General features: G+C 45.9%; 1 protein-coding gene and 1 pseudogene across 1 annotated transcript in view; both read left to right on the forward strand.

The window, feature by feature from the left end:
- Positions 1–24844, forward strand: part of IA-2 (tyrosine phosphatase IA-2) — a 624632-nt gene that overhangs the window by 108854 nt on the left and 490934 nt on the right. The window contains exon 2 of the mRNA XM_037429474.2: positions 23452–23502. Coding sequence (XP_037285371.2) covers positions 23452–23502 — 51 coding nt within the window. The remainder of the gene's footprint in view (positions 1–23451; positions 23503–24844) is intronic.
- LOC142769007 (uncharacterized) lies at positions 5841–8916 on the forward strand (annotated as a pseudogene).

Below are 24844 nucleotides of genomic sequence, written 5' to 3' on the forward strand. Positions count from 1 at the left end.
AAGAAAAAAAACCTAGCACTGAAGACACAGTGGGGCTTCAAACCTGGGTCTGCTGGATGCCAGCCCAGTACTCTATCACAGAGATACGTCGGTGCAAGTGACTTGTTGGCAAGCCTAACACCAAAGACACACTGGCTCTCGAACCCAGGTCCGCTGGGTGCCAAGCTCAGTATTCTACCACTGAGCTACACTGTAAAAAAAACCCCTAGTACTGAAGACAAAGTAGGGCTCGAAACCCTGGTCTGCTGGGTGCCAGCCCAGTACTCTACCACTGAGGTACGTACGCCTGTGCATGTGACTTGTTGGCAAACCTAGCACCAAAGACACACTGGCTCTCGAACCCGGGTCCGCTGTGTGCCAGCCCCAGTATTCTACCACCGAGCTACACTGAAAAAAAAAAACACCTGTAGTACTAAACACAAAGTGGGGCTCGAAACCCGGGTCTGCTGAGTGCTAGCCCAGTACTCTACCACTGAGGTACGCATGTGCATGTGACTTGTTGGCAAACCTAGCACCAAAGACACACTGGCTCTCGAACCCGGGTCCGCTGTGTGCCAGCCCCAGTATTCTACCACCGAGCTACACTGAAAAAAAAAACACCTGTAGTACTAAACACAAAGTGGGGCTCGAAACCCGGGTCTGCTGAGTGCTAGCCCAGTACTCTACCACTGAGGTACGCATGTGCATGTGACTTGTTGGCAAACCTAGCACCAAAGACACACTGGCTCTCGAACCCAGGTCCGCTGGGTGCCAGCCCCAGTATTCTACCACTGAGCTGCACTGAAAAAAACACCTATAGTACTAAAGACAAAGTGGGGCTTGAAACCCGGGTCGGCTGGCTGCAAGCCCAGTACTCTACCACCGAGGTATGCCTGTGCATGTGACTTGTTGGCGAACCTAGCACCAAAGACACACTGGCGCTTAAACCCGGGTCCACTGGATGCCAGCCCCAGTATTCCACCACTGAGCTACGCTGGTGCTTTTTTTAATGCATGGAAATAACGCAATCAAATAATGTGATGTATAGCTATTCAATCAATCGTTTCAAATATATGCTCACGTGCACACATGCACAGAACACATTTACATTCAGTACAACGAACCTTCAAAAGTCTGGTAAACCAACACACATATCCAGAAGTCCATCCCACTCCGGAACGGGGCCGAAAGTCTCTACAACGCTAGGCACATTGGCTGCCTCTTCTAGGAAAACAGACTTGGTCGAGCGAGTTAGCTCAGCATGTCTGTCAATCATGCGGCTCCTCCATAATGAAAAAAAAAAGCCCAATAACATATTTCAATCGTATGGAACATTATTCTTAAGGGTCTTTTTGAATGGTAGGAACCTAACATTATGAGCTACAATAGGAAATTCTTTTTTGATGGTTCTCTTAAGAATGTCGTAGAAATGACACGCATGGTGCTTGTGACTTGTTGACAAACTTGCCTTAGGCAGGCTTGGTGTCGGGAAAGCAATCGCGTTAATGCGACTTATAAAGCGTTTTAGAATAGCGAAATAACAACCAGTCGTCGCACAATGCATATAGCGTAACGAGCGGGCCGTCCACTGATCCAACCCATTACAAAAGCTTGTTTTTGTTCCCCCTATTAACTGTGGCGCATACCCACTTCAGCCATCATTCCTCACCGTCGTCAGCCACTGCATGAACAATTCGTACGAAATTCCTTGCGAGTGTTTAGCGGATACCACGCTTCTCAGAAGAATGACGAAGAATAGCATAGTGAATGCCAGCCTTCTACCCAAAAGTTTATTATTAATGCCCTAGTGGGTATGAAGCAAGTGTGCTTGTAGTAGTTACCCAATGAGTGTTTTGAAAAGGCTCTGAAAGGCCGCTCTTCTAGCTTTCGCTGTGCCTGTGCTGCGTATAGCGCGCTGGCCTGGCATTTTTTTCCTCTCCAACACTCATTCACTGGCACATTCAGGTTCCCATTCTTACTCTGAAAATTTTCCAATGAACATATACATAGTGAGATAGGTACTTTCATCCACTATACCGAAAGTATCCGACAACATTACTACTGCGATTGTGGCCACCGATTCCGGCACTTCGAAAGACATTGTGAATGAGGCGGATGCAAACATTTTTCTTGGCGTGAAAAGAGAAACGGGTAAGGGTTTCATGTTCGGGTACTGCTATGACTCTTTCAACAATATTCCGTACCCATTGAATGAGAACTCGGCAGACCTCAGAGGTTTGTTGGTCACTCATCCAGCACGCATGTCAGTCGGGAGATTCGGCGCTTTTCTTACGCTACGCTTCCGATAGAATAGCTGCGTTTTCATTAGTTTGCATGGGCTTTGTGTGGTCGCTTAGAACAGCGCTCTTCAGTTAGTAAATGTAACTTCAGGTGTCAACCCTGTAAATGTCAGTATCAGAATGTTAAAAAAAATGAACGATTAAACAGGTCTTTCATAGTTGCCAAGTGTATGATGTCGATGCACACAAATGTAGCTCATTTGGTGAAGTAGTGCTGAAACACTTCGAGCACAAGCGCGAACATCACCTCAAGCGAGAGAGCGAGAGTCTGCTTAGCTCCCGAAGCAAAGCACGACCCTAGGTTATTGTTCGCAAAGCATGACATCGAATAATCTGTAAGTTTAGTCCAAGGACATCTTAAGACTTGGCTCATAATTTTAGCCAGCAACACGGAGTTGTATATATGAAGTGTTTGCTGACAGAAATATCTATCAATTTCTCTGACGAGTGGTTTAGCGCGAACATAAATCGCCCCCTCTGACGGGCTATTCTCTCTTCAAGCACGCTTCACTTCCGCGACAAGCATCGCCTTACTTTACCGTATTCTCACAAGGATCCTTTCTATGCGTTTAATGGGCATACAGCAAAGGGGGAGCAGCTTAGAAGTGTGACCTCTATGACGTCACTCACACACACCTTTCTTTGTACGCACAGTGTCGATGGGCTCAAAGAAATCTTATCACAACTGGAATTTAGTCAGGACGCCACGGCGACGGCGACAGCAATGTTGAAAATTTACCTTGAACAATAAGCCTAACAGTGAGGGGGTAAACGCAGTTTTTGCGTCTAATTAGGATGTGTTGAAACCGCTTCAGAACCGATGGTGCTTGAGCCACTACAACAGATATTTCTGAAAAGGCACTTCTCCTAATGCTTGTAAGGAAGTTTACGCGTTTCATTTCACGTAGGCCTGTCGCAAACGCGCTACACAAGCTTGTAGAATATTAGAGAGACATGTTTGGGTGAAAATATTGCAGACACAATGCTATAATTCTCGAGGGTACACTGCTGTTGATTGCATGGCTTTTTTTTAAACCAGTTTGGTTATTTGATATGTATGCTGGCTTGAATGGAAAGGTTGTAGACGACCCGTTTATAGTATATATCCATCCATGTTATCATTTTAATCTCATCTGCTACACTAACTCTCATAGCACTCCCTTACTTCAGTGTTGGAGGGTTGTTTGTCACTGCCAGTGTTCGGCATAACTGATTAGCTGGGGGAAGCTCGAACGACTGGCGAGCGCCGCCAAGCGCTGTCAGGCTTCCGATATGGAGCGTTGCAACCGAACACTGCCTGTCAGCGGAGCTGAAGCCCGTCTCTGTCTATGCAGACGGTGGCGTGAAGCGAGCACGCGCTCGAACAAAATGGGGGGGGGGGGGATGAGTGTGGGGGAAGCCGCCATGAAAATAGTAGTACGCGCACATGGTTGTCCGCTTATTCCCGCCTTTCTCGATGCCAGCGGACCCATTGAAAGGTGCACTCGTTCGATATGGGAGCTGCTGGCGTTTAGCGGGGCGGGAACTGTAGGAAGTTCGGAAGGAAGGGGGACAGCGCGGGCGTGGGCACGCTGGGATCGATAAGGCTTTCGCCTTTCTGGGCCCGCCCACCCCTTTTCCTCTCTTTCAGCCTGCCTCTTTCGCACGTCGGCGTACGTCGGCGTCGTCGTTGGCGACATCTCCGGCCGACTGCCGGCAGCTTCCAAGCCACCAGTTGCGCTCGGCTCGCATAGGTGCCGCCAGTATGCCTGCGTGTGCGCACGTGGCGAGCATGTGCCGAAGTTTCAGAAGCGCTACTGCATAGAATAGAGTGAGAGTTGTTGACGATGCCCGAAAGAGAACACAGTCGTCGTTTATGGTGGTAATAACTGCCAGGGTTTACGTCCCAGAGCCACGATATGATTATGAGAGACACCGTGGTGGAGGTCTCCGGAAATTTTAGGTGTTTTAGGCTTAGACGTGCGCCTAATCTAAGCGCATGGGCATGTGGCATTTACCTACTTAAAAAATTGGCCCAGTATCTGCATGTTATCTTCAAATGTCGTCGAAAAACGATAGTCTTGCGTGTGGAGAGAGTGAATAAAACATTTATTCGATGTTCTGCGCAAGAAAATCGGTGAATGGTATTCTGGAGGAACTGCGTTAGAGTGCCTCGAGCGTGCAGCGGAGGCGAACAAGCACATCAAGTCACGTCACACGTGAGACATGAGCGCTATCTGGCAATTATCCTAGAAAACGGGGCGCGGGCCGTGCGCGCCCGTCTCTGAGGTGATAAGGTGTAGAACGCAAGGCGACGGGTAGGTGCCACCACCGTCTCGTTTTAGCAAAGCGTTGGAAACACTCGCCTTTTCGTGCAAGTGTTGCATGGTCAGCGCAGCCTGATGAGCGCTACGGTCCTTAAAGTTACTTATGTATGCCTTTTCTAGTAAAATGCGCACATGCAGAATATACACGTGTTGTTATGGTGCCCCAGACATGCGCAATAATTGCTTTTTAATTGACAATTGCACAAGTATGAACGCTAAATCTTGAGCAATAATGGTGGGCGCTGCGGATGGGGTCGGCTCTTTCAAGTACTCAGTGCTGTTAAGAGTGGACAGACAGACAAATGTACAGACAGACAGACCAAAATTTTTGCGTCGAAGGTTCTCAAGAAAACTATCGTTTTTTAAGAAAAGTGCCCTGGATTCAACCCCGCGACCTTTGAATCAGTGGCCGAGCACCACGAGCACAACGCCATCACGCCCGGGGTCGTTTATTGTGAAGCTAACGAATATTCTAGTCTTGGTAAAACTGAAAAAAGCAGGAAATGAATGACCTCAAAAATGATCCATCGTTTTGAGAAAGTAGCGTAGAATGTGAAAAGTGTGAAATGATAGTCTTCAAGCAAGGAAGCTTGGGCTAGTTTGTGAGACATTAGTGAACGACTTTGAAGCGCAAAAGAAAAAATGACGGAAGAAGAGGAGTGGACACGAAGAGCGCACCGCTCTGCGTGTCCACGCGTTTTATCCCGTCCTTATTTTTTGGGGCTTCCAACCTGTTTCCTAATGATAGCCTAATGCCTGCGATGCTGCGCTGCTAAGAGAAGTCGCTGGCTCGGCTCTCGCGAGAGGTAGCACCGTTTCCAAGATGGCGGACTTCTGAAATTTTTCTCTACCTATAGATTTAGGTATGCGCAAATATATACTTCTGGGAAGCAACATATGATTCGGATTTTTTGCGACGGCGTGCTTAGTTGCCTCGTTATGATGAGGAAAACACCTAGATTTTGTTTGGAACGCGATTGGCGAAAGCCAACATCAGCATTAAAAAACACAAACTAGGTCTTACGTATGGAGTGCAATATAAACAGGAAAATATTATTAACGACCTAGGTTACATGGAAAACACAACAATTATTCGTTGAACTGTACCGTACCAACACCAACTGGAAAGGGAGAAGGCCTCAGTTCTCCTCCCTTTCCAGTCGCACCACGTCAGCTAATGGGGCGGCTGCAAGAGGCGGCTTGACCTGCTTGACCGGTTCGGCGGGAGCGATAAGCCGACTGGTCCCAGCACGTCGCAGCAACGCACGTGCGGCTTCAGAATGTTGAAGGTGCGACGGTGAGATGCCGTGCAAATGCTGTGTGCCGCGATGCCGTGGCAACTACACCGTGGACACGAAAGTGCACGTTTTCAAGTTCCCAAGGGATCAAACTCTGAGGAACGCGTGGATACGCGCTGTGCCACGGGAAGACCTCTCCGTGACCGAGAATTCCAGGGTAAGCTTTCTTTCTGGTAGAGCATTGTTGTTTCATTGCAAATGTAAATTCAATATTTGCATATGCTCGAATAAGTGGTTCACAAGCCGCACTTTGTCAAATACTCATTGGTTTGCTCATTGTATGTAAATTTCCTTGGTAGGTATGCGAACTTCACTTCAGAGAGGAGGACATCATCCGAGAAGCCTCGCATACCGATGTAACTACTGGCCGCACAATTACAGTGCCATTATCCCATGTTCGCCTCCGCCCGGACGCTGTACCGTCCAAGTTCCCGAGCTGTCCGACCTACCTGTCTAGGGAAACTACCAGAAGAGAAGATCCCGACTCCAAGAGGGCGCGCATGGAGCATGCTGCTATGCAAAAAGCTATCGCGGAGTCCGAGGAGATGTTTAACAGGGCACATGAAGAGGACAAAGTCCATTCTTTAGGAGAACTTATCGGCCACTTGTGGAGCAAGGAGATGAAGTTTTGGAACATAATAGAAAAAGAGGAAAGGCTTGTCATTATACACATCGTCGACGATGAAGCACCGTGGCTGAAGTACTCTGTCTGCGTGAAAGGAGACATGAGCGTGACGGTACATGTCATGAAAACGGCGGTAAGAAAGTTAGGCGCAAATCTGGTCGTTCCAGAAATTGCTGACAGTAAGAGCGGTATCGTACAATTCCTCGAAGGCATCGAGAAGTGGGACGGGGACCTGATGTCCGACTCAGTCGCAGAAATTTGCGAGGCTGTTTGTTTGCTGCTGGATCAGCTGTCCACGCCCCACGCAGAAGACGACGGCGACTGCATTCGATTTCTGCGAGAACAAGTCAGCTTGTTCCAAGCGAAAAAACAGCGCAGGCGCTACTCTGCAGATTTTATGGTGTTCTGTTGCATTCTTTTCACCATATCGCCCCATGCGTACGCTTACATACGCAGCCATGGAAGTATCATCTTGCCGCATCCCATGACGATCAGATCGGTATGCTCTTCTTATGGCATGAACCCTCAACAAGAGCATCAGAGCGAAACATTCCTCACCTACATGGCGAGAAGAATTTCTGACCTCAAAGACGACCAGCGCTTTGTTACCGTAATGGTCGATGAAATCCATATTAAACCTTACTTTGATTATAAAGGGGGTAACATCACCGGAGCTGCGCTTAACTCAGTTGAAGCTGCAAACTGTGCGCTAATTTTCATGGCGCGCAGCCTGACATGCAAATTCAAAGAAGTTGCGCACATCGTGCCCGTGCACCGACTAGACGCGGCGTTCCTGCGCAAGATGCTGAAAAATGTGATTTGCGGGCTGGAAAAGATTGGGTACCGCGTTGTGTGTGTCGTGAGTGACAACAACTCCGTGAACAGGAAAGCGATGTCTCACTTCGAATCGACCCCTTCCAACAGAATTGTGTATCAACACCCGTCGGACCCTGCGAGGCCGCTGTTCTTCGTTATAGACCCGGTACACATACTAAAATGCATACGAAACAACTGGATCAACCAGAAGAATGACCAAGTATGCTTCTACTTCCCTGAGATGCAAACAGACGCAGCACAATCAGAGCGCATGCAAACAGCGTCATTTTCGACAATCAGGGATCTGCACAGCAAAGAGTGTGACCAGCTGTTGAAATATGGCTATGGGCTGTCGAGAAAAGCCCTTTACCCGTCGAATATTGAAAGGCAAAACGTAAAGCTTGCCTTGCAAATCTTCAATGATGCCTTACCTGTGGCGTTACGTGCTCTTGGAGCGAAGCACAACCTGTTCTCATTTGAGGCCACTGCTACTTTCATCGACATCATACTCAAGTGGTGGAAAATTGTGAATGTGAAAACTCCATGGAAGGGGAAGAGGCTGAGAGACCAGTTTCAACAGCCAGTGTTTTCCGTGGATAACGATCCAAAAGTTGACTTTTTGCTCTTGCTTTTGAAATGGCTGGATGAGTGGAAAAACAAAGGCCTTGACAAAGGTACTCTGACAAAGGAGACTCACGCTGCCCTGGAGCACACTACCTATGCGCTTGTGGAGCTCGCAAGGTACTGCTTCGAAGAGCTTAAAATGACCTATATTCTTTTGGGCAAGATACAGACAGACTGCCTAGAGGACCGCTTTGGAAAGTATAGGCAACTGGCTGGTGCGCAATATCATGTTTCTATCAGACAGATTTATGAAGTGGAAAACAAGCTGCGCCTGCAGAGCACTTTACCGACTATTTCCACTGAGCAGCATTGGGAATGTGTACGAAAGCAGGTTGAGGCATTACATCCCAGTTGCAACGTAGTTGTCAGCAGCGAGACGCTGTCGAAGATACAGGAAGTCCTTCCTATCCTGGTCTACGTTGCAGGATATGCCGTGTACGCCACCCTAAAAGGTTGAATTGTGCAAAATGCAAGGACGTGTTGACTGTGGATAAGACAATCACAGTGTCAGCCGCCCATGAACACTACGATCTCGTGAAGCAGTTGGACCGTGGAGGTCTAGTTTACCCATCGATGTTTGCGCTTAATGCTGTTGCTCACTGCTACGTTGTCGTAGAGCAGCTCGCTACGCAACCGGAACTGCTCCTGATGCGCGAACAGCGCCAGGTCGTCACGGAGCTGACGCTGCATTTGCTGGCCAACGAAGAGCCATCTGACTTCGACACCTGTGAGAACGGTCACACAAGCGAATCAGTGCTGAAACACATCCTGCGGTGCAGCACTAACATTTTACTGAAGAACGTTTGTGGAAAGCTCAACGACAAACTTCTTGACGCTGCTGACAAGGCAAAAAAAAAAAAAAAAAACGGAAAGCCACAACTCTCCAGAACAAATAGGTGAACAGCTTCTCATAAAGCGCAAACACAAAACGAAACTAGTTTGTGTAAATAAATGTTTCGCTCCTATAATTTGCTTCGAGTGAAATTTATTTTAAACTACGTGCATGCTCGTTCTTGCAAGAAAAAAAAAAGCGCCCGCTTGGTAATTCTATGCGACAACCTCTCTTGAACAGTGCTCCGTACTTTTACCAGTCCGCCCTATCGCCTGACGTCACTAGAAGAAAGCTAAGGCCTTGCCTTTCTAGAGGGTGTTGACCGTACTCATGGAACCACAAAACCATCATTGGTTGTAGTGGCGAACAGCAGAAAGAAGCACCGTACGTATAAGTAGGGAAATGTTCAGCCTAATTTACACAGCTCTTCGTTTCTTAGTTATAGGCAACTAGTCGAACCGAAAGACAAACAATTAAGCCAATTATGCCATGGGAAGATTATGGGTTTGGAGTCCACCGATGTAAAGAGTAAGTTTTCGTTTGCTATGATTTATTTCAATTTAAGTGAGAATAATTACAATGCGGATAACAAGCTAGAAATAATGTCACCTATCTTTTCCATAGCTTGGGTGCTTCCCCTTACAGGTTACCCAGCACGAATGCTGGCTTGAGTCTTGCTGTTACGATAAACACTCGCATAAGATAATTTTGTGAAAATGAATGACACAATGGCCAGATGGGGTTGTTATAGGGTTTTTCATTAAGGGTGGGTAGATGTGGGCGATATGTGGGGGCCATGGTCTTCCGGTGGCGTTGAACTTGTTCATTATTCAGCCATTGATGCCAAATAATCATGCCAAGCCACACGATTGAGCAGCGCATTCAAAAATCATGAAATTTCGTTATCAAAATGAGTGCTCGTTCATGCAAACTTTGAGCAAAAAAATAATGTTTAGCGTCGAGGTGACTTTTAAGTGAATACCTAAGTTATCAAGCATGATTGCCCTATATATACGGGACGAAGACCGCCAACACGATGTTAACCGTCTATCAGTCAATCCAGAAAAACTTATACCGATACCACACGGGCAATTTGGATCGTGGTATGGGTTAAGCTGGATCCGTATTCGATCAGGTTACATCCGGATTACTCCTTGTTACGCGGTAATTTTAAGTCGCGATCAGGCCCGATCGGAATAACTACGATCTCCATCTGGACGTCTGCGCCAAACTGCATATAGATTATGTTGGGCCGTGTAGGATTGACTATTGTTAATCGCGATCGAGAAATACGATCCCCATCGACCTTCAATCGCGATCACAATGGCCCTTGGAACACTCGCCTTACTGTTTTGGTGGGAATTTCTGGATAGCTCCACAGTTTTTTTTAGAACGACGTTGATGAGCTTATCAACGTCAACGGTGAGGGCTACTGAAAAATTATAACCGATTTCGTTTGACCCGAACTAAACAATATGGACGTAGATGGCATGTGGCTCATACAGAATGGTGGCACGGGCCACACAGCGCACTTAACAATGGACATTTTGTGTGAATGGTTTGTGGGTGTGCGCAGATGTGATTTATGCCCGCCAAGATTTTGCGGTTTCATCCAGCTAGATTATTTTCTGGCGGGGTTGCCTGAAGTCGCAGGTGTATACCAATAAGCCACAATTGGTGATGCCCTTTTAGTCAACAAAACCCAGGCCCTCAGTGACATTTAGACGGTATTTTCTGGCAGAGTCACTGAAGTTCGTAGCACTCGAATCTGTGCCACCGTGTGAAGTCGCGGCAGGCATTTGAGCGATGGTATGTTCCATATGTATCGGCGTACAAGGTTCTTTGAAATAAACAATATTGTTAATACCTCACACACAGCTTGTTTTATTTCTTTTAAGCATTGGACAGTCCTACATGGAAAACTATGTGAATAAGGCATGAGAAACAGCGACAGGAAAAACAGATATTGTAGTCGATTTACGAAATGATGCAGAAGATATTGCAACAAAAATAAATGTCACTTAAGCGTCGCGTTTAAGAATTAAACGTGTTAACATTCGATGCGTGATAACATTCGATGCGTGAAGTCTTTTCGAGCTTGCTATGCACCGACTACGTGGCAATAAGCAAGTAGGCGCATTAACGTGTGCGCCTTCTGTAGTGGGTGACTGGCGTTAAAACATGAAGTTATTATGAGAATCGGATGTTAGGACTCCCGATGCCAACGCTCCACCGCGGTGGTCTAGTGGCTTAGGTACTCGCCTACTGATCCACAGGTCGCGGGATCTAATCCGATGTGCGGCGGCTGCATATCCGATGGAGGCGGAAATGCTGTAGGCCCGTGTGCTCAGATTTTGGCGCACGTAAACAACCCCAGGTGGTTGAAATTTCTGGTGCCCTCCACTACGGCGTCTCTCATAATCATATGGTGGTTTTGGGACGTTAAACCCCACATATCAAATCAAATCATCAACTCCCGACGCCAATGTGTTCGTGTATCACTCTTTATTACGACAACAGTTCATGTTGTACATGTTGTTCATGAGATACAGGACGCATGTGCTTGTAAAACATGAAAGTTACTTTCGCTGCATTACCAAGTGGAGGAAGTTAGTTTCACTGCATTCACAAGTAGACGCGTGGATGTGTGGTAGAACACACGCTCGTCATGCAAACGACCGGGGTCTTAATCCCCGCTCGCACGGATACTTTTTTTATTATATTTGCATTTTTCTCGATATTTAGGTCACGCACAAGATAATTTTTCGCTCAAAAACAAGGACGCCGACACCAATGCCGACGCCACAATTTCTGCGTAACTAGCTCTTTAACACTATCACGTTAGAAATCTGGGCATCAGTTTTTATTCTCAGTACCCCTTGACTTTCGAGTACCAGAAACTAGGAAGGATACCATCCTACTGACAGACAGACACAGAACTTTATTGAGGTCCTAAGGAACACTACCTCAAAAAGGTAGAGCCGCGGGCCGCTCCCACGTCGGAACGGGTAGGACAAGCCTCACTGCCACTTTGTGGGCCCTCTGGACAGCCCAGAGTTGATGTGCAAGTTCTGAGCTCCTGAGCGCAGAGCTCCATTCCTCTTCGGTCATCTGCCGAGCATCGCATGATGAGGGGCACTGCCAGAGCATGTGGTCCAACGTAGATACGGCGCCATCGTATTGATCTGCGAAAATCGAGATGTTACTAAACTCAAATATTATAAGCTCAATACCTTGGATTCAGTACTATATGAATCGATGACCACTTCAGGTAAATTGTAAACGAGTAAAGGTAACATGAATTAGCTTGCTGAAACAAGTTTGCTTTGTTGGGAGACATTTAATAATAATAATAACATGTCACAAACCACGTTCTAAGCTTCGAAGAATAACCGGACACACCTTGTTCCTTTCATGGATAACAAATGATTTTTTATATTGTCGTCATGGTGGTAGTGCACGCAGAGAAACCTCTGTGTAACAATACAGTTAAAAAGGTGATTATAGCGAAGCAGGAATGGTATATCCAGTGTTATTCACGCCGTACATTGAAGTGTTTGAATAGTTTGGTGATCGCTATTGGTGGGGGGATCACAGAGGAATATCTCTCAAAGACCTGCCGTTCAATTTATCTCGCCCAGCAACACTGAGGACGACTTGCAGTGAAACTAGCTTAAAACCTTAGCTGACAATGTGTCTTTGGTGAATACTATGGAAGATAACAAGATGTTGGTTAAAGGCAAGAATTAATAATTGAACCGTAAAATAAACCGATCAATTAGAGTTAAAGTGAAGCACTTAGCTCCAAGGCAAAATAAGAGAAGGCAAGTGGGTGAAGGGAAGACAAAAAGTTAGGTGGGCAGATAAGATTAGAAAGTTTGCGGGTGTAAAGTGGTAGCAGCTAACACAGGACTGAGTGGACTGGCGGAACATGGAGGAGGCCTCTGTCCTGCAGCGGACGTAGTCAGGCTGATGATGATGATGATGATGAAAGTACCACTCATGATGATGAAAGTACCACTCGCATCTCCACGTCAGGGCTAACGCCCTAATTGCGTCTAGCTCCAAACTGCCGCCTGCCGACTCGCCCAAATTGTACGCAGTCGATGTAATATTGTGTGTAGGCGTCTCACACGTCTTTGAGGCCAGCTGACCCGAGAACCACGCCTTTCAAGACCACTCTAAACATTGGGTAGCGTCTATCAACGCTGTCGGAGCTCGCCAAGCCTGGACTGAACAGAGGAAATCGAGGGTGGCCATCGATGCTGCCGAAGCCTGGTGTGCCTACGAAGGCATTGGGCTATAATCTTGGCTGGAATGGTGTGCCAGGTTAACGTATGCATTCCGGACGGTTTCCCATGCATCCGACCTTATCCCTGTTAGCCCAGACTCTACCACGGACGGGAACTCTGCAATTCACCACCTCGACAGTGCACCTCTTGGCATCGAAGCCCGGGAAGGACGTCGTCGTGAAGGTGCAGATTTACACCCCGCCAACCAGCTCTTTTTCAGCGAAAGAATTCGTAACGGTAAATACTTTGACTGCCCATCTCCATCTCTACCCCGGAGTCCCTGCGCAGACGGAATCACGGACGCGGAAGGAGATGCGCTCGACACCGATGCCGACCGTGAGCAGGACTCTATTTCACACCTTTCGGATTCCGAGATTCCAGTACCAGCAAAACAAAACACCGTCCACAAGCCCCAGCCAGAAAAAATCTGATATACGCCAGCTTTGTCCCACGGCGTGTGAGCTTGTTCACCAAAAGAAATACTTCCTTCGTACTTCCACTGCGTTGCCTCCAGGCTGCGTGGACTTCAACACAGCGCTTTTTCGCATGACATCAGTCACTGATCGACCGGGTACCGACATGTTCGGAGGGAGAAGAACCACAACCGACGTACGTTTGAATACCCGTGTCAATCTTGGCGGTGCGTGCAGAAAGGTCTGAGTTCGTTCGCATCCTCCCTACAGTTAGTATGTACAGACTCAAGGCGTTAACGTGGAAGAGCAGCACAAATTAGATAATACGTGCGACCATACTATATAGAGAAGTGGCCGTAGTGCAATGCCGGCCACTACGCATATATATATATATATATATATATATATATATATATATATATATATATATATATATATATATATATATATATATATATATATATATATATATATATATATATATATACCATGCAGTCAGTCACTGAGAGAGTGAGAAAGAAACGTTTATTACCGGATGTATATACAGAGAGCCTTCATTGGCTGAGCCCGCTGGACCAGCTGCTGCTGTTCCTGCAGGCGTAAGCTGAGCAGTGCAGACTCTCAAAAAGAAGGTGTAGGATTGGGTATGGGAGGAACACCCTATGTCGCAGAGCTTTCCCACGCAGAGTGGTGTGCTGTAGGAGGCGAACGGAGTTGGATGAAAACGATTTATCATGTACAAGCAATCAAATGAATTGATCAGTAGTTGCCGCCAAGCTGCAGCATCTTCTCTGTTGTGTGAAGGATGAGGAGAAGGATATGTAGAACGGCTCTGTCGGTAGTAATCCACCGTCGCGTCGTAGTTTAATAGTTCCGATAGAGCCTCCTCTGGGTTGGACAGCTCCTCCGATGATGCCCGGCCGGTCAGACCTCGGGCAACCACATGAACGCTTTCATTACCATGGAGAGAAGCGTGTACAAGAGTCCAGACGATACGCACTGCACCAGGCGTAATGAGGATGGCGAGACAGAAGAAATTATTCTTTGTGTATGAGAAGCCACAAGTCTCTGAGCAAAGGCATGACAAGCAGACTGTGAGTCTGCCACTATGTTGACAGGGGAGTCATGTGGTAATGTCGTGGCGGTAATATTGGCCAGAGCGAGAGCTCCCTCTTCTGAGGAACTTCTGTCCGTATTGTGGCAGATGCCACGAGGGCGTCTGTGTCATGTATAACACCTAAACACATAGGTAGATTCTCTGGGCAGCGTGCTGCATCAGAGTAGAGGACTTTTAAATCTGCGGTGCCATCACCGAAGACGCGTGTCATAGCTTGAACTCGGGCACGACGTCGCTGAAGCATGGTGGCTTTAGCATGAAAACATAGTAACGCACATGTAGCTTTGTAATTGGTCATAATTTCTCACGTTTTGCGTGACACAAACACGGTTGTTTATGGAGCAAACCGTACTGAAAGGCTGCAGAAATTTGAACGCCTTGGAGTTTTTTAAACGGCTCATATTTCTAAGCACTAGGACCTTTGACATTTCGACTCCGACAAAATGCGACAGCCGTCGTGGCTTTAGAACCCGCGTCTTTCGAATCAGCACTCTAGTAACGTGGCCACTGTAGCACGTGTGTGTGACTTCACATCAATGACCTGTGCGACCGAGAATTATCTTGTGACAAACCCAGGTGTTTTATGTGTAACGAGAGAGGTCGGGAAACTTTAGTTTCACTAAGTTTGACGCAGACCACAACGATACGTGAGGCCAATTGGCCAATAAGCCATCACTGCGTCTACATTAAAAGAGTGAGTTCGTATCATGAAGCTTCCAGGGTGACTCAAACACATCTTTCATAAAGAATTTACTGGACAAGGGATTATCTTGTTCTTGCGCTCGAATTCAGCGTCCTCCAGTCAACTCATAGGCTTCTGACTTTCAGAAAGTCTTTTCGAATTCCATTCGAAAAATCGGGATCTCCAGGATGGCTTTTCCATGACTCACTGTACCATTCACGTGAGCTAACCAGGAAGCTAGCATATCGCGAGACATTTGCGTAGATTTCAGTTGTAAGTTTCGTACTACGAGCGTGTGAGTGTCAAATTTTTCTTTTCATGAACGCTCCTTCACATTGCGTGGTTCCGGAGAACTGATCTGCGCACCGTGTTTATGCATTTAAGTGTAGAACTACTGACAAGAGCAAAGAGCACAGGATTTGCGGCCGGCGCTAGGAACCGTACCTAGGGAAGCAAGCATATCAGGTGCTATGCTTAGGCTATCGAGTTATCACGACGGCTGTCCCAATGTCCACTTTCTTTATTAATAATGAAGGTGTACACGGGTGTTCCGTTCAAGGAAATATAGCGAGTGCCACTTGAGGTCATTTCGATGGCCTCAGGCCTGAGAAAATTGCAAGCCGGATGTTGAGTACACTGCGGAACCTTGCAAAAAGCGGCCACGTTCGAAACGGCAGGAAACGACGTAATCCATACACAATTCGGGATTAGCCTATGTGGTGGAATTTAAACTAACACTCTCCAAAATCGAAATGTGCCTATTTGTTTAGGGTTCCCGTACTTTTTGCCCATAGAGATTAGCATGTTATCAGTAAAATAAAAAAATACAGTGAAAATAAAGTGGAGGAAAACAGAAAAATAACTCGTAACATACCGATGGTACTTCGTGGAATCATTGATGAAAAATTAGCTAGGTTGGCACGCATTTCAGTTGAAGGCGATAATATTGTCGGGGTGCTCCCTGCTGTGTGGCTTGCATACCATTCGACTCACGTGCATATGTAATTTTAACTTCTCTTCTGCCACCGCTGATGAAGAGACCTCTGCTTACTAACTTGCTTAATTAAATACTTCCACTTTCACAATGGGATTCTAAGTGCCTACATACAGAATCGCAGAGTGATTCTACTCTAGGTGCGTAAGTATGTACACTGCACAATATTTATTTATTCTGCGTTCTCTACAGGGGCCAGCGCACTGCAATATCCTCTGCGTCAAGCGAAAATCATTTTGGGCTCCTCGAAATGATTCTTTCTGATTTTGTTTAACCTTTGATACGGCTATTGAATTATCATCTTCGTTATTGGTGCGCCACGTGGCAATCGCTTTTACTTCATTTTCACGTGTGCTCTAGCAGGCGTATTGAGAAATCTCTCTGTTCACGACCTATACCGCCTTCAGTAAACATGACGAGCGTGAAGAGTATATAAAATTTTCTATTCGTAATTAATCAATGGAGCAATAATTTATATATTCTATTTTTATAGGCAGTATGAACGCAAATAATTTGCCACTTTGACTACGCTGATGAATTCTGAAAAACTTTAGGTAACCCAAATGTCCTACTTAAGTGTCTCATGGTGGAATAAAGGTCACCTAATTTTGTTATGGCGGAGCCTCTGGCGCATGAAAAACTTTTTTGCTTTACTTGAGAAGACTTAAATGGACGCTAAAGGCAACTATTAACTTGATGTTAATTGTTGAAATAGTGGTCCAGAATTGTCGTAGTGTTACTTTTGTGCCAAGAAAGGGCCTATTTTGATATGAAATCATGTTTTAGTGGTCCACATTGGCTTAGCGCAATTAAAATTACCCGCCTCAAGAAGCGAACCGACCGGACCGACTCACGTCACTGTTGCCGTGCACAAAGTTGCGCGGCTTTACTGCGCTTGGCTCAGCATTCCGAAAGCAGAGGGAACCACAGCAGCAACAATGACCATTGATCGAGTTCCCGCCATTGATTCCTAGATTGCAGACGTTTTTGGTTTAACTGCGCCCTGCTAGATGGCCCCACATGTTCAGTGTAACTACGCGAAAATTGAAATTTCGAGCCACTCGCGCCATTCCCCATAGTAACGTTCGGCGGTTCTTATTTTTTTATGAATCAAACAGAAACGAACAAGCAGCATTTTATTGCGTCTCTTGATGCACGAAAGGTTCTTTATTTAGTGCAGCTAGATCAATTACTAATGATTATTGTAGGCGGTCCTGATGTCATCGGGATCCTTTTGAGAATGTCCTACTGCGGCGCATGTGTCCTTGTGCATTTACCTTGATTTCTCGCTAAGTAGGGCCATGTTGTTCATAATATCGTTGTTTTAGATGTTGTCATACATCGAGCTTCCACTCTGACATAAATTGCTACTTGACTTTAGTGTCCCTTTAAGAGCCAAAGAAATTAATTCTGAGGTCGGTATGCACCATTCAGGCGGCACATGCAGTGTAGCAGCATGCTGTTTCAGTAAACTCACCGAATTAATTTAAGCGCATTCGACGAGTTGAGCTGCGCTTAACTCTGCGTGGCCTCTGCGATCAACCCTGGAAGAAGGAAGACGCATTGCCAGAATTGATCGCGGAGGCCACGCAGAGTAAAGCATTTGGTTGAGATCGGCTGCACCAGGTGCCGCAGTCATCGCATCTTCTCCCAAGAAAACACCCCTATCTTGCAATGAATCCATTCGGTGAAATTTTGTTGATTATGCTGACAGTACATTGACCTTTATCTTACATAAACCTTAAGATGTGATGTCATATGTATACTACAAAACTCCTGCGCCATAACCCAATTTTTATATTTTCTGGTTTCGTCTCATTCGTACCAACGCTTGCTTTGCGGTAGGCTGTGGGCGAATTCTGGTATTGACGTGACCTCAGATATCGGTCCGCAATGAGTGCCGATCGTGAAGGTGCTTGAAGAACACAGTGTCGCTTGGTGCTACTGCCATAAACGCCTCCATTCTACATCGACGAAGTGACATTGTGATCTGACACGCAACACAGGTGGCATGTTCTTTCAGATGGCTGTCGGCTATTATTCGCAGCAAGAAAGATATCGCTTTCAATCACATATATTTATATGCACGATACTCGTTATCATCCTTGGCGTACGAAAAAATGGGGCATCATGCAGCAGCTCACGTCACACAGTTACAGTGAGGTTACAGTTACCGGGCCCGCGACGCAGCAGAGAGACTTGGTCTTTCTGTCCCGACGTGGGAGCGGCCCGCAATGTGCTAAAGCACGTTCCATTGGACCAAATAAAGGTAATCCACCCATCGCATTCATTTTTGCATATATCCCCAAGCACACGAACACTTTTACTGTGTAGCCTTTTCTGTCTTACAGCTCAAATAGATCAAAATTATGCAGAAATGCTACAGCCAATGAGTTGCTACAGAATACATATCTATATCATCTTGCAAAGTTTCAAAACTCCTAGACTCGTCACAGATATTTTTCTGTTCTTATATTTTCCTTTTTGCACAAAGGACAGGATTACTAGGTTAGAGGCGACGAGAACGTGAAGAATGAACACGTGAACATGGCATACTTCAAAAAAACTTTATTACATTCTACATGCAAGCACTTACACGTAAATATTGGTGTCCCCGTGAATGCTGGAGGTGCGTTATAACTGAGAAAGAAATTGATAACCCCTATGACATCCATTTCCTTTTTTAGTAAAGCTACTTGTCAAGGAGTGCCAAAGAGGCACTACTAACACACGCATCGGCTTCTTTTCTATCTAATCAAAGCTTCATACAACACTTCACGGATTATGAGAGCTCGCCAGACACCTTTTATTCACTGCTCGAGGGCCGCTATTTGTTCGAACAACTCCAGGAAGTCTAGAAGGCCCACGACGCAGCGCCGAGTTTTGGGCTTCCCGTCCCGACGTGGCAGTGGCCCATGGTCTTCCTTCAATAAAAGCTGGGCCCGACTTCTTCAGTACCTCAATAAACGTTAATGCTTACATTCCCACTGCATGCGTTACGAAACTTTTGGGGGACACACAACCTGACGCGTGCGCTAGTAATCTCTCGTTGTCTCCCTGAAAAGCGGCTTCATCATGCGTGAAGATATTGCGACCATATGAGTTTTTTTTTGTTAGTTAAAACTGACCTTTAGCATGCGGTCACTGATTTTGTATGTACGTACTGACGATTTTACGCAAGACAAAACGGCGTTCCATCTTGGGCAGTTAAATATATGTTCTTGTTCTTGCATTTCGTGACGTGAATTGATATGGTCATGTAATTGCCGATGTGCCAACCTAACAGCTTTCATGCATACGCCTTTATGGTAGCACTGTTCTCATTTCAGAGGCACGAAATGCCAATACTAATAGACCAGCATGGTGTCACTGACACCGGTCCTGCTTTGGATATTGAATTTAATAAAGAATAATAATATTAATATTAATATCTGCGGCTTAACACACGAAAGCCATGACATGATTACAAGGAATGCCGTAGTGGAGGGCTCCGGTAATTTCTACGGTATACGGTGCTCTTTAATGTGCGCTCACAACGCACTCTACATGGGCCACTAGCGTGTCTCCTCCATCGAACTGTGAGCACCGCGGCCGGTATCGCACCAGCGACCTTCGGGGTCAGCAGCCAATAGCCAGTAAATTAAGCGAATAAGGTTTATTTTATGTATAGCGTGGCCCCACGTTCCTTTTTAGGTTCCCGACCCCTTTGCGCTGGTAATCATGCCGTATTGCGCAACAACAACGTAATTTGGATGAGTTGGTTTGTCGTGGTTGTACTTTTGTCGCGCTCTAACTGCAATACAAGCCGTATTAAGATACCGTCTTAACATTTTTTCACGTTCACAAGTTAAAAAAAAAACGTTTTTGAGCACCTATCTCGACGGCCATCTTTCACTTGTGTAGATAGTGAAAGATGAAAAAAAGAGCTGCGTAGAGTGTACTTGTTTCTTCGCAAATCGTACGACAGCTTTCAACGTTTTGTTTGTCCAGTGCCGATAAGGCCATGCTGTTGTTGTCCGGCCAGCGTCGTTCGATTTTTTCGGCAGCAGCGGAGACTGCATTGACTGGACTGATAGGAAACATCTCGCCCGTTATGTGGGCGGACAGTATACAACGCTCCGTTAAGTGGGCGGGACATTATGTCTCGAAATCGACGCTGCTGCTCATCTATACATTAATGCTGCTCCGAAGACAAAGATGCGAGTGTGTATAGCGAAAGCATTGTCATACGACTCCAGGACTTGGTCCAGGATGCGCTTATATTTGTACAGGAACAGTTAAAAAAGTGTCTCAGTTTTTTAGGTGAATGCTGACTTTCAATGTATATGACTCCCTTTAGAGAGACACTCTATCTCTCTTTTGGGTTCCATGACTCTCATATAAGTGTGTAATGACTTCCAAAAGCGAGTTCTCGTTTCCCCTGAAAAAAAAAAAGGGTGCTCTCACATAATAAAAGATGAAAACAGACTAGTGGCTTTTTTTGTAGTTTGAAGCAGAGTGGCGCCTTTCTTTTAGGCTGGATAGTTTTGAAAAAAGGGTGAACAGGTATCATGGTGGAGAGAATGTTGCCCATATTTAGCTACAGCCAATTCTTGGCTAAACATGGTTTAATGGAAATGTTAACGAAAGAGCGGCTAACGGCAACTAGTTTTGCTATGTATTATAACAGCGGTGTCATCCTCGTGCAGTTTTTATTTGTGTATTGATTAAAGTACGATTTTCTTTTCAACTGCCTTATGTCTGACAGACAGTCTAAAGTATACGTGCCTTCGTGCAGTAGGACGCATAATTAATTTAAATAAGTAAAAAAAAAACTATCTGCCCACTCGAGGTTGCATTAAGAGCACACACTTGAACACATTGAAGCATATCCCGTTTCTTCTAAACAATTTATTTATTTTTGTTCTGATCGCTGGCGGAAGCTTGCTTGTCTGTACGAAACATGCGAGAAGCGGGTGAAACTTCTATGGAGTAACGCTGTACTTTTTACAGGCGCTCTTCACGATACACTACTCGATCCGTTTTTGATAACATGAAAACTTGATAGCCCATAACAGAAACCTTATTGAAATGAAAAACAGTGGATGAAAGGGAACGAACGAAAAAGAAAGCAAAAACTTTGGGGGACTGTTAGCGTTGTCGTTCAAAGGGGCACAGCTCGAATGCGGTTCGTTCTAGGTACCTCTCCTCGCTTTTGATCTGCCAAAATAAAAATCACGCTTGAAAGGAGCGCGATTTATGTGTTTGCTTTACGTTTCTTTATTTGATGGCGCCCAGGGAACTCACCTTTTGAAAGCCTGGGAGGAAACATGGTGTTCGTGGTTTTACTTACCCTAAAAAAAAAGAAAAAGCTCGCAAATAGATGCGAAACAATGATTGCGCTTATAAAAGTAACTGATGCAGACAAAAAATATAAAAAAAATCTAGCAACTCAGTGCTGACAGAGGCGAGAGACAAAGCTGACCATGAAAAGGCTACTACTCGCCGAAGGTATTTAATTACTCGTGTACACAAAGAAAAGCAGGCGCTTCAATACAGTTAAAAAAAAAGAAATGAAGCGGGTTGAAAAGTTCAGCAGGCGGGGGGGGGGGGGGGGGGGGCTTGGGTTCTTTAATGCATTTTCCGGCCCAGCGACTCTGTGTGGATAGAGTCGCTTCGTTTCAATAGGAAACGCTTTTGGTACCGAGCGAGAATGGGTGGTGGGTGGCGGAAACCCGCACTGCCCCGCTGATGGTCCAGACACGATGAGTTCGGGAGACGCAGGAGCAGAAATCTCTGTTAAAAAGAGAGAGAGAGAGGGGGGGGGGGTAGTTTGCCGTGGGAGCTACCCAACGGCAGCATGGAAGCCCTCGCGCCGACGTTCAGAGGGCAGTGAGCGTCTGTGTGCGCCGAGTGAACCCGAGCGTGCGCTTGTTCACAGCCCGCGGGACATCAGAGGGTGACACATGGATCAAGGGGAGGAGTTTAGGGAAAGCATGACGATGAGGAAGAAGGGAAGATCGGGATGGGGGGGACTTTCGAGCGGCAGAGAAGAACGTCACCCGAGCGCCCGGGATCATGTTTCGGCGACCGGGGGAGGCCGTGTCCGAAAGGCCGCCGCCCACCTTTTCTTTGGAAGCTTCGAAGCTTTCGCAGAGAGATCACCTGAATGGAGCGTGCTCCCGCGTGTCATAGGGACTGAAAGAAGCGCCGCCATTCCTCCCTCTCTCTCTCTCTGATCCAACGTTCCTGTCTTTCGCCATCTCCAGAGTCTGTGCTGGGCTCGCAGGGCGACGTAAACCGACGCCCCGTGCCAGTGCGCCACGCTTCATACTTGCAGTTAAAAAAAAGAAATGTTCTCCCCTGGTTTACTTTATTTTCCTCTAGTTTTGCAACGGTTTGTTAGTTTCTTTCATTTTTTAGATAATTTGACCTAAAAAAGTGTTAGTATCCGCACGTGCCTAGTTTCTCCACTGTGTTGGAGTGTTCCTCCCCCAATGAGGCCACCCTAACGATGCCACGTGCCAGGTGTTGGTACTCGATGGACCGGTCATTCAAAATGCGGTACTGGCACGAAACAAGAAGAAGAGTATGATTCTAAGGATTCGTGAAGTTGTCTTTGCGTGCACATTTCTGTTTTGTTTTTGTCTTTTTACTTTCCAAAACCACAATATCTGGGAATGTGTGGGCGGCAATTTTTTTTTATTCCCGCCCGCTTATGGCTTAAATCACTTTGAGTCGCGAATCGCACCCGTGACCAAATAGCCAACGAGCCCCTGCTGCACGCACGCGCAATTTTTACGAGAAACGGCACGTAGCTTGAACGAGTGAGATAAAACAAGAAGATATTGTTTCAGTGAGTACATACACAACTGTGCCGCAACGGAACAGTCAGAATAACACGCAGAAGAAGCAACTGCCAGCCAACCCAGGTTCAGTTCAAGGAGAAATGGTGGAGGTGCAAAAGTTGAGAACAGTACACTATGCGCTATAAAACAAAGAAAACAAAAACTTATTGTGCTTCTCTCATTTTCCTGAATAATAGTTGCTTGATTGCTTGGTGCGGAAAAAAAATGTCGATTGTTTTTCGCAATGGTAGTCGACTTTTTCATTGAAGAGGCTTCAAACATGCCGGTTGTTGTGTATGTCTGGTGACAGTGTCTAAAACTTCTCATGTTTTATTTTCGCTCACAGGTTGCTCCTTCGTTGAGACACTATGCGAGGAGGACGAATTCTGCTACGATGGTAAGCCGCACGTTTGTTGCCTCTGGGACAGCGTTGAAAAGCATAGGGCGTGGGCAGTGTTTTCCTTTGAAAGGACACTAAAGTAAAAGAATGAACGGGATTAGAACGATAAATTATATACTCTAAGTACTTTAACGCCGTTAATTTCAGCATGGTAAGCTTGTTGATGCAGAAGAAAATTACGGATGAAGTTTCGGTTTCCTAATGTCGCAAACCGTGCGCATGGCGACACGGGTTGCAAAGTGTTTTTTTTCTCCGTATTTTGTTAATATTGGCCCAAAATGTTTTTCTGAAAATGGGTATGTTACATCTATAGATATGGCCCTCGAAGAGAACAACGCACTTCATTTTTACCGATTTGGAGCAACGTGGGTCTTAATGAACGCCGATAAAATTTATGGCCTTTTGACTTTCGGTGCGGGATATTCAAGGTGGCGTTGTCACCCGCATTTTCTTTTTGGGCGTACACTCGCTTGCCAAGCGTATGCTTGGAACGATTTTCCTATTGTGGTAGAGTAACTTATTATTACGAAAAACATATTTTAGTGCTTTTTCAAGGGGAGCGATAATGGCTGAGGTGAAATTTTCAGAATTGTCTCTCAGTCGAGTCCATAAAAAATGCATTCGCAGTTGACGACAGAAAAAAGTAAAAGAGAGGAGAGGGGAGTGTCCTTAAGCTTCTCCTGTAAGAGTTTAACACGATATCCATATCCTGTTTTTAGTGAGTACTTGAACCAGTTGGTGCATAGCTTTTATTGTATGATGATACTCGAGAAGTTTCACTTGCGTATTACACCAATGCAATCGATAAAATTTAATTTGGCGTGCATCAGTCAAGCTTTCGCATAAGGCTGCATTCTGTGTAATAGGTAGCACTCTTTAAACCATGATTAAATTATCTTGAAGGCGTACTGACACAATTTCAAGGCACCGCGAGAAAGATATTTCATTTCCTTCGTACGCCCTGTCAATACTCTCCATACACCGAAGTCAGCAAATGTTTAAAATATTTTATTTTGCTTTTAAAACTTCAGTCGCTGAGCATCTGCAAGCCGGCCCCATTGCAGTGGGCATTATACTGACGAGAGAAGACGGTTCCTTAATTGGCGGGCTCTGTTTTCTGCACGCAGCCGAAACCCCAGAAATAATTGTCAGGGTGACTGGGCGACAATTCACCCGCCGTTGTTTACGCGCACGCTGACCAGATCAATGATTTGCAGTTAGTGCTTCGCCAGTCGCTGTCTTCCCGTGAAGTCGCACTGCTTTGACACGTCACAGAGAAGTCACCTTTCTCTAGCAGAATTAAAGGTGACCTTTTATTATGGCAGCGGCAGTGAAATAT

The sequence above is a fragment of the Rhipicephalus microplus genome, chromosome 1 (assembly GCF_043290135.1).
Source record: "Rhipicephalus microplus isolate Deutch F79 chromosome 1, USDA_Rmic, whole genome shotgun sequence".
NCBI lineage: Eukaryota > Metazoa > Arthropoda > Arachnida > Ixodida > Ixodidae > Rhipicephalus > Rhipicephalus microplus.